General features: G+C 38.8%; 1 protein-coding gene across 4 annotated transcripts in view; it reads right to left on the reverse strand.

The window, feature by feature from the left end:
• The window catches only part of KIF13B (kinesin family member 13B), a 193261-nt gene that overhangs the window by 115436 nt on the left and 60100 nt on the right, over positions 1 to 17725 (reverse strand). For all 4 annotated transcript variants that reach the window (XM_082468815.1, XM_082468814.1, XM_082468813.1 and 1 more), the window contains 6 exons: positions 16771 to 16783; positions 12349 to 12409; positions 10365 to 10457; positions 9369 to 9549; positions 5008 to 5095; positions 1603 to 1737 (listed from right to left, as the gene is read on the reverse strand). In XM_082468815.1, coding sequence (XP_082324941.1) covers positions 1603 to 1737; positions 5008 to 5095; positions 9369 to 9549; positions 10365 to 10457; positions 12349 to 12409; positions 16771 to 16783 — 571 coding nt within the window. The remainder of the gene's footprint in view (positions 1 to 1602; positions 1738 to 5007; positions 5096 to 9368; positions 9550 to 10364; positions 10458 to 12348; positions 12410 to 16770; positions 16784 to 17725) is intronic.

Consider the following 17725-nt stretch of genomic DNA (forward strand, 5'->3'; position numbering starts at 1 on the left):
ATATTTGAATTTCTTATGATACAAAAAAATCTGACTTTTATACAACAGAAGGATCCCTCAAAGACCCAATGCTTTCTAAAATTTTTCATATTATTCATATAATAATTCCCTTGTTTCATAATTTCAGGTATTAAATTTACATATTTTTCTAGTTAAGATATTATACATACTGACATTTTCCTTTATCAAAAATGTTCAATTATCAAATCACACACATAACAGATATTTTATACTTGAGCAGCAATGTAAGAAATGTGGGAAAGCAATGCCAAAATCTATAGACTGGATCACTTTTTTAAACTTTCCTTTAAAATATACATTTATATTTATTTCCATAAATAAACATGTTGCTAACAAAAGGGTATGAAGTTTCCCAAATCAAAAGTACTTTTGGTTTAAAAAAAAAAAAAAAAAAGTCAGTATGTTTTTTGTTTTATGCTGAAAAGGAAATAGAAAACAAAGAACTTTTTGTCGTTGCACTAATCTTGCTGTGATGGTAAAAGAAGAAAAATATGCTCTCAGCAAATGAAAATCTTGCCAAAATACAGCACTTTGCCAGGGTGATCATTTTAGCTTCTGGTATTTGAAATTGATTCGCTGGAGGGTAGTAATAAAATATGCAAAAGTTCACATAAAAAGTAAGAGGGAAAGCACAAATGTATGAGCCAACACAGAAGTTTTCAGTGTGATAGAACCATACACATCTCTGGCTCTGTTATTTTTCATAAGCTTCAAGTCCAAATGCTCAAAAAATTATTCTACAAATCTAGAATCTAATAGTACAAGTTCCCCAGTATAACTTACTCCTTCTAACACTTAGCTGTTTAGCAGAAGGTAACACTTCAAAAGAAACTCCACTAAATCAGCTAGAGTATTATTAGCTTATACAGTTTGCCATCAGAGTTTAAAGCTCAAAAAGTGCTGTGGCAGAGACTATGGGCCATCAGCTTGTATAACTTCTGTTCCAACTTCCTTTATTTGGAGAGGGTGGAGAGCTAAAACCTACATTTCTCAGACTCCATTGCAGCCAAGGCTCAGGATGTGACTTAGGTTCTGTCAATCGCATATTCTTGCTTAAGATTTAGAAGGCAGAAACAAAGTAGAGGTCATCCCCCTCACCCATTTTGGCTTTTTCCTGCTGGCAAGCAGGAGTGTGGATATATGAGTTTTCCTAAAAAAGCATCCCAGCTCACATTCTCCAACTTCCAGGGCTCTGAGAAGGTGGCCTCACTGACTCCTGTTATCCTGGATCACAGCTCTGGGGAGTGCCTGGAACTCACAGGTCTGGGGGTGGCCTTAGGGGCAGTACCATCCTCGCTGGATGAGATCTGTGCTCTTCTGGAGGTTATTCCTAGAGATTTAGTCTAGAAATCACTCCTCAGAAGGTGTACCAACAACTTTGTAATCATCCAATTCCCTCTATTAAATCCCTTTCTGTTTACCTAGAGTGGCTTCTGTTTCTCGTCCTGAGTCCTAATTGATACACATGCCTGGCTAGGACTTTAAGTCATCTAACACCTGAAGGGAATAAGATAAACCATGATCCACTTTAGAAATTAAAAAAGAAAAAAAAAAAAAAAGGTCATGTATCTGAACACCTACCCCGGACTTCACATCATATAAAGTGTGTGTGAGGGTGATTTTGAAGACAGCGTGTGATCGGCTGCTCTCCTCATTCATGTTGGTTGCAGCAACTGTACGAGATTTGTTACCTTCAGACATCAAAGATTCAATATCCTAAGTGGAAACAAGTCATAGACACGCATTTCATTATTTAATAAACATTAAAACTCTGCTATACTATGAAATGCATTCCAAGTTTCACTACTTAGTCAACCACATTTGGAGTTTACATTCTGTTTCTCGATGAACATTATGCCCCATAGAGTACAATAGCCAGTACTATCTCTGAAAACTCAAAAAAAATACATTATTTACTGTAAGTGCAGAATAAAGCGGCAGCTCTGACCAAGAATTAGAAAAGTTTAGAAGCTACATGTTGAAGTCCCACAAGATGGACAAACATGCCATGCCAATCCTCATCTCATCTAGAAATTTGAAAAACTTTAGCTTATTTAATTATAGTAATAGAAATTAATTGTTAAATCAAATTAGATTGTATAAATAAACAGCAAACAAAAATAATTTGTAACCCCTTCACACAGGCATAGCACTACATCACCGCATTGGTGTATATCTTACCAGACCTGTTTTTAAAAATGAGGACATCAAGAGACTAATTTTCTGCACAGATTCACTACTTCATTGCCATTATAACTAAAACAGAGACAGCATGATACACTCGAAAGATCATGGGATCTTTGTTTTTTTTTTTTTTAATGTTATAAGCTCTAAAACAGTTACTTAAGCAGTCTGAAATCTAGTTTCATAAATAACAATACAGCTATGACATCATCTACCTTACAAGGATTTTAATGAGGAACAAGAAAGATATATTGTACTTGTGAGAGAGTGTACTAGTTGCCTTCCTTTATCCAGCCTCCTCGTTTCCAGTAAAGGAACCCCATCTTTAACTGAGCACACTGCAGCGGAACTAAGAGACTGCACTTCCCAGATGCCCTTGCAACTCGGCCTGGCGATATGACTAACTTTTAGCGAATGAGACAAAAAGTCACCTGGGAATTCACCTTAAAGGGAGTAGGCACACTATCACATGCTGGTTCTGAGCCATCCTGAACTATGAGAATAAGGGCATTACTAAAGACCTGGCTCTGTGTGGAAAGCTGGAAGGAACCTAGATCCTAACAGCAGCTTTGGAGTCGCCATACCAGCCCTCTCACCATTCATTCATTTGTTCACTCTAATATATACGGAAAGCATCTACTACAAGGTAGTAGGTACATTTTAAGGTACATTTTAAGATACTGAGGATACATAGGAACAAAACAGATAATAATTCATATTCCAAAGAACTTAAGTCCTGTTATATTTTTTTTGGTTATATGCAGCCAAACATAATCCTAACTGACACATATATATGAAAAACTTTGAAAATCATAAGATTCTATTTTCCTATATAAATGAAAAAGAATAACATTTAAGGACAAATTCAACATGATACATAAAAAGCCTCAAAGTAAAAATGTTGCAAAAAGAGGTAGAAGTTGGCACCAGAATGGAAAAACAACAAAATGTACAATTTACAATTTTCTAGATTTGTTCCAAATCCATTTTAGATCCATTAAATCTTACAATCCTGACACTTAATGAAAAAGCTGTATTCTATTTAGCCTACATTTTTTTAAAATAAATGTTTGGTTTTTTTGTGTTTTTTAAAAATTTATTTATTTATTTTTGGCTGCGTTGGGTCTTCATTGCTGCGTGCAGGCTTTCTCTAAGTTGCGGTGAGCGGGGGCTACTGTTCGTTGGGGTGCGCGGGTTTCTCACGGGGGTGGCTTCTCTTGTTGCAGAGCTTGGTCTCTAGTAGTTGTGGCGTGCGGGCTCAGTAGTTGTGGCACGCACACTCAGTAGTTGTGGCTCGCGGGCTCTCGAGCGCAGGCTCAGTAGTTGCAGTGTACAGGCTTAGCTGCTCTGCGGCATGTGGGATCCTCCCAGACCAGGACTTGAACCCGTGTTCCCTGCATTGGCAGGCGGATTCTTAACCACTGCACCACCAGGGAAGTCCCTAGCCTACATTTATTCATTGGTCTCTAATCATCTAGACATTCATTGGTCTTTAATCTGTTGTCTCCTACATAAAACTCTTTATTGAATCTTTTAATTTTTTGAATAAAATGTCTTTTTATACTTTTCAATCTCTCTGAGCTCTCAAAAAAATCTTGATCTCTCTCCACTGTTGCAAAAATAAGCTCTCAAATATCATTATTAAAACAACAATACCTAACATTTATATGATACCGTAGAGTTTTCTAAGACTTTTCACATGCACTATCTCATTTGATCTCCTCCAGGAAGCTTTCCTGGATACCACCCTCCCTGGACACCTACATATCCATTTAAGTCAGGTACTCCTCCTCCAAACTACCATGAATCCTGAACAATGCATCTCTCACTGCACTTAAAATCATGTTGTTTTATAATACCTTTATAACATCTGTAAGCATCTTGAGGAAATGGACCACCTCATTCATTTTTTTTATTTCTTCAGCACTTAGCACAATGTCTGGCATATAACAGGTATTCAATAAATGTTTACTAAATGAAGTAAATAATGTTTACCAAATGAAGTATCGTTGATCAAATGATAGAATGTGATTAATGAACAAAGGAACTAATGAATCTACCTCAAAAGATAGTCAAGACAATAAAGCTGATTTCCATTCTAAAAATTAGGACAAAGAGGCTTGGTGAGATAGAGTAAACAATCCAGAGTCATATAGGAGTCATATGAGCAGACTGTCACCAGATCAACAGTCTCTGACTCTTAATTCAATGTGTATTACATCACAGCTCACCCAACCCCCATTTCCCCAACGAGGAAAGCCTAACGGATTCACGCAGAGCATAACTGTGAAGTTTGAAAATGAAGAGAACTAGTAACTAAAGGTAAATGAGTGATTCTCTCAAATTAGAAACAGGCTTTGAATTCCAACTACTCAGCTCATATTTTATTTCACTAAATCAACAAAATCATAAGCAACATCATTATTTTATGTACTACTACAGAAGAAAAAAATACTGCCATTTATCATTTTAAGATACAATCGTAAGGAATACCACAATTTTAGAGCTCAGAAAAATGGAAAAAATGTGTCTCACAATTGATGAATGGGTATGCCTTGCAAATATGTATACCTTCTCTCAAAATTAAACTGACCCAAAGCTTTTTAATATTTTTGTAACTTTATTACAAACTATTTTTGTGACTTATTAAGTGATGCTATCATAATTTTTTTTTTATTTCAGAAAAAGATCACAACAAAATGCAACAACAAAAATTCAACAACAAAAAGATCACAACAAAAATTCAACAACAAAAAATTTGCTACAGGGAATTTTAGTAGTTCACATAAAGGATGTTGTTACCTTGTAGCCTGTGACAGCCAGTTTAGAAAGTCCATCGACATAGGGTCCCAACACACTGTGCTCTCTGACTCTTAACGTTTGATGGCTTCTGTTCAGTAAAAACAAAAGAATCAATTTTTAAACAATTACCTGTTTGAAAGGACTCAGTCGTGCTCCATAAAAATATATACTGAATTCAACAAAGATTCCACATAAATAGAACAAACAGACTTGATCCCAGAAGAATTTAAACCAAAACTTAAGATCTTGACTAGTAAGAAAAACTGCATAATGTGGTAAAATATCACATCACTCAAAAGGGTACACTGTGGGATGTCTACTACCACAAAGAATGCAGAGTCAAATAAATACAAACAATCTACTTGTCAGATCACAGAATGTGGCACAAAGAGCAGAAACTCAATAAATGTTAACTGTGCAAAAGAAAGAAAACTACAGACAAATCTCAGTCATGAATAAAGACAAACAAATATAAACAGACAAAAATAAAGACAACAGGCTGAATCTAACAGTGATTTAAAAACATAAAGTTGGACTGTCCCAGGGCTGCTAGGTTGTTTTAACATTGAAAAAAGATTCATGCTCTTTACCACAATGATAGACTAAAGAGGAAAAAAAAAATACATGATCATTTCATACATAAATGATTTCAATAAACTGAAAAATGATTCAATAAAATTAAATACTCATTCGTGATTAAAAAAATAAATAAACCTCTTACAAACAAGGAACTAATAAAACCAGTAGAGGGCACCTGCCAGAAACCTACAGCATATAGCATACTTAATGATATCAATCAAAAAATATTAAGAATATTTGTTGATGACTGATTCTATGTCAAAAAAGCTCTTCAAAAAATCTAAACATTACAATTTTTTTTTTTGGCTGCGCTGCGTGGCTTACAGGATCTTAGTTTCACAGCAGTGAAAGCGCCATGTCCTAACCACTGGACCACCAGGGAATTCCCTAAACATTACAATTTTTAAAAAGAGTATTTAGGGGCTTCCCTGGTGGCGCAGTGGTTGAGAGTCTGCCTGCCAGTGCAGGGGACACGGGTTCGAGCCCTGGTCTGGGAAGATCCCACATGCCGCGGAGCAACTAGGCCCGTGAGCCACAATTACTGAGCCTGCGCGGCTGGAGCCTGTGTTCCGCAACAAGAGAGGCCGCGATAGTGAGAGGCCCGTGCACCGCGATGCAGAGTGGACCCCACTTGCCGCAACTGGAGAAAGCCCTCGCACAGAAACGAAGACCCAACGCAGCCATAAGTAAATAAAAAAAATATATATTGATGGTGAGATTACAAGTGATTCTTGTTTTATGTAACTTATTATTTTCTAATGATTTGGAATCTTACAGTACCCTAGGATCAACCACCAAAACTTTACTTACTACTATAAAACTGTATATAAAATACATATAGAATATTCGACTTAGAATATATCCAAAGATCAGAACTATTACAACTTTTTTCCTTTCATATTTCCCTTTTTCTTAAAGACAGTGTATACTGCATTATCTCTTGAGTAAAACAATTATATTACTACACATAGTAGGCGGTGAATTAATAAGATCAGTACTTGAATAAAATAACTAGTTTCTCTCAAATAATCTTTCGCTGAAAAGGAATCACATTCAGAGTTTTTAATCCATTCACTTTGGCTCTTCAGAAACGCTACAAAAATCCTCGAGAAACTTTCATGGAGGAGACAACAACAGCTAACACTTATTGAGCACTTACTATGTGCCAGTAAATGTTCTAAGACCTCAGGTCTATCAACCCAGTCTATCTTCACAACAGCCCTCTGAGATATTATGTTACCTTATCATCCCTTCTATACAAATGAGGCCAAGAAAGCATAAGGAACTTGCCTTGCCCAATAGGTAACAAGTAGAGGACCTAGATCCAGAGCCAGGTGATTCCAAAGCCCATGCTGTCAATTACTAAACTATACACAAGACAAACATATAAGATATTACTAAAGACTATTAGCAAATTGTAGATAGTAAAGTTCAAGCTATTTACACAAGCACTGTGGAATATAAAACATGAGAATGAAGTCAGCTAAGAATTTCTGGAAAGAGTAGGAATTTCTGGGATCTCAAAGAAAGTGATGCTTTTCACAGAAATGAAGGTGCAAGAAAAAGGATTCAAGGCAGAGCCAGAAAAAGTACAGGGGCACAATTTTTAGCAAGATGTGGGTACCTAGGCCACAACCTTCCTCCCTCTGGACTTCCTTTGGTTCCCTGTTTCAACATCTGTGCATACTGCCCTCTAGCCCCATTGGACAGCTGAGTCACTTTCAAAACCTCTGATTTCTCCACACCTCCATGCTCTGGCACAGGCTGTCCCCTATGCCTGAATCGTTCCCACCCAGCTTCTCAGTGGACAAATTCCTACTCAGTACAAATTCATCAAGCACTCTCTGTGGAATCTTCCCTTCTCCTCCGGGCAAAGACAGTCACTCCCTCTTTGCTCTCACCTATTTTGTGTGAGCCTCCTTCATGATTTAAAAGCATTACTGCATTGATTCATAACTATTTGTTTCCAAAACTCCCATTCTGTCCACACTGAGCTCTTCATCTATGACTGCATAGTGCCTGGCATACAGTGATCACTCGATAAACGTTAAGTAAAGTTCTGTATAAAAACACTAAGTGGGGCTTCCCTGGTGGCGCAGTGGTTAAGAATCCGCCTGCCAATGCAGAGGACTGGGGTTTGAGCCCTGGTCCGGGAAGATCCCACATGCCACGGAGCAAATAAGCCTGTGCGCCACAACTACTGAGCCTGCGCTCTACAGCCCGTGAGCCACAACTACTGAAGCCTGCGCACCTAGAGCCCGTGCTCTGCAACAAGAGAAGCCACTGCAATGAAAAGCCAGCACACTGCAACCAAGAGTAGCCCCCGCTCACCACTGTTAGAGAAAGCCCGCGCACAGCAATGAAGACCCACCCAATGCAGCCAAAAATTAAAATGAAAAAAAAAAACCAAAAAAACCCAAAAAAACCCACTAAGTGCCGGGGGCTTCCCCGGTGGTGCAGTGGTTAAGAATCCGCCTGCCAATGCAGGGGATGCGGGTTCAATCCCTGGTCCGGGAAGATCCCACATGCCACGAAGCAACTAAGCCTGTGCGCCACAACTACTGAGCCTGGGCTCTAGAGCCCACGAGCCACAACTACTGAGTCCGCGTGCCACAACTACTGAAGCCCGCGCACTTAGAGCCCGTGCTCCGCAACAGGAGAAGCCACCGCAACGAGAAGCCCGCGTGCTGCAACGAAGACCCAACACAGCCAAAAATAAAACAAACAAACAAACAAACACTAAGTGCCGGGAATTCCCTGGCGGTCCAGGTGCCCAGGTTAGATCCCTGGTCGGGGAACTAAGACCCCGCAAGCTGCGCGGCACAGCCAAAAAAAAAAGGGAAGAAACACTAAGGGCCAATTCAGCCTCATATGAAAGGCCTGCAGATCATTATCTTTGCTAAAGAAAACAGATGCGGGTGAGGAGCTGACAGGTTTAGTTTTCTCTTGATTGAGGGCCACTGTGACCCACTGCTTCTGAGACCAGCTTTCCTGGGTCGTCCTCTTCATCCCAACACCCAACGGCGGAGGTGCGCCCTCGCCGTCCTCCGCGCTTTCTATAAGCTTCAACTCACGTGGCTCTCTGACCTTCCAAATACTGCTCTTACAGCAATAAGCCACAGGCTGTGGTTTTTATCTGTTTCTTTCTCTCCACTGTTGCACTTCCGTAAAATCTGAACTCAGAGAACTCTGGGCAATGCACAAATTTCCTCAGATACCCCTTATCTTCCTCATTAGCTTCAGTTATGACTGCAGACTGAGGACTGCATTCTTGAAGGCTTTCTAATACTTTTAAGACACTTCTCTTTCAAAGCCTATGCCATAAAACTGGACACTTTTTCCCCTTGAGAATCATGAAAATGAACTATCTTGAAGTCCAGGTTTCACTATTTCTGATTATGTCACAATTCATCTGCAAACAGATGAATTCCATTCGAAATTTCTTGGTTTAAAACAAACAAAAAACACTCTACTTGATTAAGGATACCAGTTATACTGATACTCAGTAACTTAACTATCAGTACGTATTTTTTGCTTGTGCTTTTGGATAAATCTGAGAGCGATGGTATAACCCAAATACATGCTGCTCAACCATGCTTCCCTGCCCCAGCTCAGCCCTAGTTCAAAAGCCCAGAACTGGTTGCAGGAAACCCCTCAATATAACTAAAAACTAGAAAAATAACTCTCTACTCAAGTTCAGTATAAAACATTTCACTTAAGCCAACTTATTAAGTCTGTTTTAGTCCATGATACCACAACATTAAAGTCTCAAAGTCATTTACCCTTTGGGATCAAGAAGGTCTCTAACTTTTTCATTGTAAATTTCCATATAGGACACTTCTACTTTAAAACTCTGCTCTTCGTTTTCCTCTTTCTGGGTTCGTTCAAAGAGCCCACTGCAAAGTCTTGGGATTAATCCAGGTTGGTCAGCTGTGCCCATCATGGTGTAAGATTTTCCAGATCCTAAAAGATGGAAATCATAGTTATTACTGTCTCCTTGAGAAGTTTAAATACACAGCCCTCTTTCCATTGCTCATAATGAAATCCTAGCACTTAGCAAAATGCCCCAAATAAGGAATATACCCAAATATAATGATGACACTAGTAAGTAGAGAAGCTTTCCAATTATACATGTAGAAGTCAAAAGTACACATGCTTTAGGAAGAAAATAAAAACCTTCTTTAACTATCATCATACTTAAGAAAAAAAAAAAAGACCTAAAATGACTGAAAAATTGTGAGGTCGGAATACTTTCCTAAAATTGAACTGGAAAGATCCATATGATAAATATTATGTGCCTGCTTCCAACCACTCATCATAGCATAAAAAATGTACGTTATCCCTGCAGGCCCCAGAGCAAATTAACTTACTACCACTACCCTTTGGCAACAGTGTAGAAATCAGAGTCCTCTTCTTTTTCTACTACAAAATTATTTTCTCCTATGTACCAAAAACACATATTCATTAAAGAAAATTTAGAAAGCATAGGAAAATAGAGAGGAAAAAATTAAATCACTCATAGTCCTAACAAGTCTTGAAAATATCATAACCATTTTTCCATGAAGAATAGTTTTCAATTGGACAAGCTATACGATATACCCTTATAAAAGTGACTCCTTCACTTTAAATAGATTTCTTTCCTGTTGACCACAGAGGTATAGAAGTCAAAGCACTCCTTTATCAATCACAACTGATAAGATGCTAGCAATATGTATTCTTTTTGGTATTTTCTTTGTTAGGATCTTTATTTAAAAAAAAACAGATTATTTAACAATTACCAGTCTGTCCATAGGCAAAGATACATGCATTGTAGCCATCAAAAGCATTCTGAAGGATATTCTCCCCAAGGCACTTGAAAACAGCATCTTGACCTGAAAGAGTGACAGAGAAAAAGGTAGGATGTTTTAAGCCAAAACTACATATGAACAATTAAAAAAACAAAAAACAAACAAAACTCTCAAAAATGCACGTTTTTTCTCAGCTTGTTTATCTACCAAACAAGATTTTTAAACTTGATGAATGTTTCCAAAGGCTTATGTCTTTCAGATTATTTCTAGTTAGCACATAACAGAAAATGAGTGAAAAGTTTCCTGATAATATGAACTTGAATCAACACTGGCCAAAAAAACCCCAGTGAACTGCTAATTTTATAAACAACGATTATAAATATCTGAAATGTATACTTGGGACCTAGGTGGACCTGAATTCAACTATGTGCCACTCAGCCAATGCTTTATCCAGTGTGTACTAAAGTTCAAGATAATCATATGTATCGACTCCCTCTCCGTTTCCTCAGTGATAATGTTAAATTACAGGGTCTGCAATACACACCAGCTGGGAGAGGGAGGAAGGTCTGGGACATGTCTTCTAGCTTTCAACCACGGACATCAATAGTAGGGTCCAATTCCCCTCCACAGGCTAAATTAAATATGTCGATAACTAAATGTGACTTTGACAAATTATTCAACCTCTTTGGGTCCTGAATATAATATGAAAGAACTGGATGCTGTTATGCTTGTTACATTGTGAACGCTATGAACAGCATTCCATTAGGCCTCACTTTCTAGTTCATTTACCAGATCAATTCATCCTCATCACACTTCTGATTCTGAAGCAATCCTTAGAGTCATCATGGGGCCAGCCAGCCCAAGTTAACCTTAACTTTTGGAAACAGCTGTAGTACTACTGTTTTTCACGATAAAGGCCAATACAATACGACACCCAATATTTAAAAGATTGCTTAGAAACGGGTGTCATAAGCAGTTAGGAATAAAGGAAATATATGGTTATCATTGTAGTCTTTTTTTTTTTTAGATTTTTTTTTAATTTGGCTGTCGCTGTAGTCTTAAACTTGTAGTGAAAAGGGGCTTGAGACAGTCATCACTGAGGAGAATAAAAGAATATAGACTCCCAGAGCAAATTTAGAGAGAATATGGCATATTCCTCTCCATTAAAGAGGGAAAAGGGGGACTTCCCTGGTGGTCCAGTGGTTAAGAATCCACCTTCCAATGCAGGGGATGCGAGTTCGATCCCTGGTCGGGGAACTAAGATCCCACGTGCCGCGGAGCAACTGAGCCCTCATGCCTCAACTACTGAGCCCGTGTGCCTCACCTAGAGAGAAGCCCACGTGCCACAACAAAGAGCCCGCTTGCTCTGGAGCCCGGCACCACAACTAGAGAGAAGCCCACCCACCACAATGAAAAGCCTGCGTGCCGCAATGAAAGATCCCACATGCCACAACGAAGATCCTGCATGCCACAACGAAGATCCTGAAACTAAGACCCACCTTAGCCAAAAATAAAAAAAATAATTAAAAAAAAGAGTGAAAAGGGACACTGAAAGCCTAAGTGATTTACTGAAAGTCAGAGACAGGAGTGGAGCTTGGATTAAAGCTCAATGTTTCCTTTCCTCCTTGGCTAGAGTTCTTTCATTACACCAAGCTGCCTCTCTAGACCATATTACAAATATCTAAGGGAATCTACGTAGCTACTGCATGCTATGGTCGTGTGTAAGGCCCAGGGATGCATGTAAGACAACCTCAACTGTGTGCCCTGTTAATCTAACTTTATCATCTTACACCGACAACAGTGTACCATGAATCTCCCATTTCCCAATCAACATTAAAACTCTAATAGCAAAGACTGGAGGAAGTTCTCTATGTAGTTTCTAAAATTACACAAAATACTACTATGATACTTTATAGGAAAAATATTAAAACACCTTTCTATATTATCAGTAGTTAATAGGATGCTGGGCTCTTACCTGCATACTTTTCTCTGACAGATTCATCCATAGACCAGAAACAGTGATCATATGCAAATACCTGTTGAAAAACAAAAATATTAAAGTTTGTATTAAGAACAAAACTGTAACATACTTATAATGTTATAACAATGTCACGACACTGATAACATTGTTCATAACAGTGAAATAAAAACAACTTCCTGTCTCACAATGGAGGTTAGTTATTTATGGTACAGTCTTACAATAGGCAAGTAAGCACCCTATAGATGATATAGATCTTTATTTCACATGGAAAACTTTTCACAATGTTAAGTGAAAAGGGAGGAGGTTACAAAGCAATTATATATAATATGATGGCTATTAGACATACACACAGTTACATATATAAAAGCTTATTACTGCCCGATAAGATTAGTGATATCTTTGTTTTCTTCTTTATGCTTTTATGTATTCTCTACATTCTTACTTTTCTCATCAGAGAAAACAAAGATTTTTTTTTTAAAAATAAAATGTAAAGATGATTACTACAGCATGTGGAGAATGCAGATTCTTTAAATAAACTATAACATGCCCATGGTCGATACTGTGTAGCTTCAAGAGCAAAGAAGACTAAGATTCATATATTAATGTAAAAGCTATGAAAGTCTGGACCATGATCTCATATTTGTACAAAAATCAACATACATAAAAAGTAGGAAGAATATATATTGGAAATATTAGTAATACATATTGCTACTTCGTGGGATATCACAAACGATTTGTTTTGATCTTTTATTTTATTACTTTCTAAAATACGCTTTTTTTTTTTTTTACTTTCTTTCAAAAGTCTTTTTCACCGATTATATTTTTAATTTTTTGGATTTCATGTTTTACAGTTTAGTCTTTTTAAGGATTTTAAGTGTAATTGTTTTTAAATTCATTTCAGTTTGCATTTCAAACTCCCACTTTTGGAGTTTGTTGCCTCACTTCCTGATGACAGTTTTCCTCTTGTGCTTTATATGTTAGTTTGCAAGTACATCTGAATTGGGAGTTTGCATTTTATGGTTTACGTGATTGCCTGTTTTTTTCCTCCCCCTTTGGCCCCCCTTTACACGAATAGTTACGCTGCCACTCCCAGCTACTGAAGCCCAGATTTGGGTCCTTCCAAAGCCCAGTGTCTCTACTCCCTCCTACTTACACAGAAATTGGCTCAATGTTGGTGGCCAGAAATCTTTTTTTTTTTTAATATATAATTTTTTTTCCTAAATTTATTTATTTATTTATTTATTTATTTATTTATTTATTTTTGGCTGCATTGGGTCTTCATTGCTGCACACGGGCTTTCTCTAGTTGCGGCGAGTGGGGGCTACTCTTCGTTGTGGTGCGTGGGCTTCTCACTGTCGTGGCTTCTCTTGTTGCGGAACATGGGCTCTAGGCGTGTGGGCTTCAGTAGTTGTGGCACTCGGGCTCAGTAGTTGTGGCACTCGGGCTCAGTACTTGTGGCTCGCGGGCTCTAGAGCGGAGGCTCAGTAGTTGTGGCGCACGGGCTTAGTTGCTCCACAGCATGTGGGATCTTTCCAGCCCAGGGCTCGAACCCATGTCCCCTGCATTGGCAGGCGGGTTCTTAACCATTGCGCCACCAGGGAAGCCCCAAAAATCTTTTTTTAAGCCTTCTTTCCTGATGGAGCCTCACCCAAATCAGTTTTCACGTGGTGAGCTTCTCTGGTCCTCAACCGTACACAGGGTCCCCTCTAGTCTGCAAGGGCTGAACCTCCAATTCTCCGAAAACCTGCGTCTGATCTCAAGGCCCAGTAAATACGCTGCTTCGGCCCCAGCCTGCTGCTAGTCCCTGCAGTGACATATGTTGTTTTTGAATATAATGATATGATTTTAATATTTTAAAATGTCTTATCTGTCCCTGCTATGCGTTTGGAGTTGGCAGAAGAATGTTTCTGTGTGAACTCACAAGGCTATCATATGGACCAGAGGTCTAAGAGTTACATTTTTTTAAAAAGGAAATTAGATTAGGATGGTAAATTAAGTATGCATGCCTATATCCACTTCTACTTGAAATTAATGCAAAATGATGGAGAGAGGGAGGGAAAGAGCCTAAAAGGGAAAGAAGGGGGGAAAGGAGAGCAAGCTTTTGAAAGCAAGATTGCTCGCTTATACCTGGACCAGAAATTGAGAATCCCTGAAAAACAGCTGCAGTAAGACTGGTGCAGTGTGGGGTGGGGACCACAGGGAGAGCACAGGCCAAATCGCTGCAGGAGGAGATGGCTGCAAAGCTAAGAGCAGTTCCGGGAGTGCAGCAGGAAAACAGCTCAGTGAGTGGCTAGGGGCCCTGGGGGCAACCAAAAGGGCAACTGGCTAGAAACACCTTTAGAGCAAGGAAGGATCAGAACACCCACATCTTTGTGCAAAACAGTGGCAAGAGGCATTTGTTCCCTGGGGTGGGGCAGTGATGGGGGAGCAAGGCCAAAAAGGTAGGCAGAAGCCCAGTGACAGACAACACCCCGGAGGAGGTGGGAACCCTGGAGCCCGGAAGCCGTCCACCCAGCCTCAGCACTATGTGGTACATTACTAATCCTCAACATTTTTCCAGAGCTAAACATGTGTCTGTCAATAGTGCTGGCTCCCTATGTTAGCAATTCTCCAACAGAGAAGGGGAGGAAAAGAAGAAGGAAGGTGGAAGGTGGTCCCAAAGGACTGTAGATCAAAATCTCCAGTGGGGGCTGCTTTTCCAGCTACACTAGTCAGCAGGGAGAGATTAAATAAGATGTGAAGCTCAAATTAAGTCTCTTCTGTTCTAGCGTTCAGCTCTCATCTCTTAGCACTTTATTTGATTCTGCTCTTACCAAGGTTAAATAGACACCACCCTGATTCTTTGCTTGTAAGCTTAGCTCACACTTGAACCGTCCATCCGTGTGCACATCTCAGAGAACAGGCTCTAAATGGCACTCCTCTCCCTACGACTGCGGGTTTTTCTTTTCTTTTCTTTCTTTTTTAAATTCAGGGAGTTCCTTCACAATTCTTGTTCTCAATTCCAGTAGAGAAGCTACCATTAAAGTAACCGCAACAACGGCTGATACTACACGGGAGGCCCTGGGGTACAAGGAAGTCAAGAAGCTGGTGACCAGCAGGTGGGGAGCTGGGAGCTGAACCCAGCCTTTGAGCCCTTTGTCTACTCCCCACCAGGCCCTTCACCACAGGCTGGATTCGCTCTCTTCCCCAGTTACAGGAAGGTGACACAGCCTGGTACAAAGTTGGGAACTAGGAATGCTTAGTTCTTGTTTACTAACAACGCTGAATGGTCCTCTTTAAGTTTCAGGAACTTTGTAAATTATTATAGGTATCTTCCAGCCACAGATTTCCTAAAGCAGACAAGCCCTTTTCTTTCTAAATAAACATTTTTCCTTTAAAATTAAAAAAAAAAAACAAAAAAAAAAACTTTTTTTGAGTAACAGAGACGAAACACACATTCATTATAACAAGTCAAATAACACCAAAACATAAGGAATAAAGGTCTCCCATTCACCAAGCATTTTCTCCTTAGAGGGAACCACCATGTTAATAATGTGGTGTTGGCCCTTCCATATTTTTTACGTCAACACATTTTCTCTAAACGTTAAGATACAGTTGAATTAATCTCCAGCCTCTGCTCCATCAAAAATTAAGAAAACAAAAATAATGCAGCATCTTTTCACAGAAAAGATAAAACTAATGAAATTAGTTCTACATATATAAAGAAGTCAGTGTCATATTAAACTTTTTTTTTTTTAATCATTCAGAGTCCCAACAGACAAGTCTATACATACTTTAGCAACAATGATAGAGAATGGAATTACAGTTCAACCACGGACTCTTAAACCAAACTCCAAGAATGTAGATAAAAATCTAAATTTCCTGGAAAATTCCAGAGAATGATCGATTCAATAATACAGTCCTTGTGCCTACTTTGGCACAACTACATGCCCTAAGAGATACAGGAACTGACCCACACCACAGAAGTTTCTTTAGAATCTGGGCTCAAATCTCAGATGAAAGCATATTCCCTTGAGGAAGCTGTGGGCCAGGGCAGGTTTCTGTTGGACTGAGAATGTGTCCCCAGCTGTCCCAGGAGAAACACGGATGAGTGTGCCTGCTATGGTTCTGACCACAGTATGGAACGGGCAGTTTTGAGCCAATCCACGGCGAACAGCAGGGCACAAAAGGAATCTGTGCTGTAGTTGCCAGGAGACTGGACAGGATTGGTCAAAGTACAAATAGAGCTTTTCTATAAACCTCTTACACCAATAAATGGCTTTGGATTTATGAACAGGCTGACAGCTTGCATTACTTTTTTTTTTTTATAAAAATGCCAGAGAAAATATTTTTATTTTTGAGAAGAAAATTACCAGTACTTCAAAAACATGCACATAAGACCTTCACAAGCATCACATAATAAACCAAATCTCTTACCTTTGGCTGGCTTCTGAGTTCCCAAAAGAGATGCCATCAATGACATGAAAGAAAAGAGAAAGGGTTTAAAATTTTTTTTTTTAGTTAGAAGATGCTTTTTGAAGGGTAAAATAATAAATATCATGTAAATCTTTATTAAGAATACAAAATATTAACTTTGAAATCACATAGCAATTTGAAATAAAGGATAAATTAATATCTCTTAGCTAGCAGGATATAGTGCTAATTATAGAAAACTAATGTATCTCTCAGGTAGAAGAAAGATTATCTGAGCACCAGATAATTTTTAAAGTCCTAATATTTCTGCCTTCTACCTTTTGCTTATCCTTGTATACAACTTGTAAATATTTTTTTTAAATTCTTTACTTTTTAGCATCTGATTTTACTTCCAAGCAGCCGTCTCTGCTTTGATAAAGCAGCAGCTTACTCTCTATCTATATAGGACCTTCTGCCAAAAAATTCTGTTCTAAGAAAAAAAGGTTAAAGGAACAACTAATTTTTTGCCAGTGAGTGACTACTCATTCAGTTACTCACTTACTACTTATTCCTCTATGCTGACCCAGGTGCCTCCAACCTCCCTCCCTCTGAAAATGCCACTGGCTTACATCTCCTCAGGGTACAGGAATATAACTCAATCCAGTATAATTTTGAGATAGTTTTAAACTTAGAAGCTGTAAGAGAAGCACACAGAGCTCCCTTCACCCAAACTCACCAATTGTTAATATTGCCATGGCTGCTATGTCATTCCCCCCCCCTTCTATATACTGATACACACACACACACACACACACACACACACACATATATTATTTTCTCTTGACCATCTGAAGGTAAGTTACAGACATGCCCCTTCAGCCCTAAACACTTCCGTGTATAACTCATAAAAACAATGATGTTCACTCTCACAACCATGGGAATAACTGGCCCTTCTCAGAGGATCAAAATGCCAAGTGAA

Source organism: Balaenoptera physalus (genome assembly GCF_965194825.1).
Source record: "Balaenoptera physalus genome assembly, chromosome: 7".
Classification (NCBI taxonomy): domain Eukaryota; kingdom Metazoa; phylum Chordata; class Mammalia; order Artiodactyla; family Balaenopteridae; genus Balaenoptera; species Balaenoptera physalus.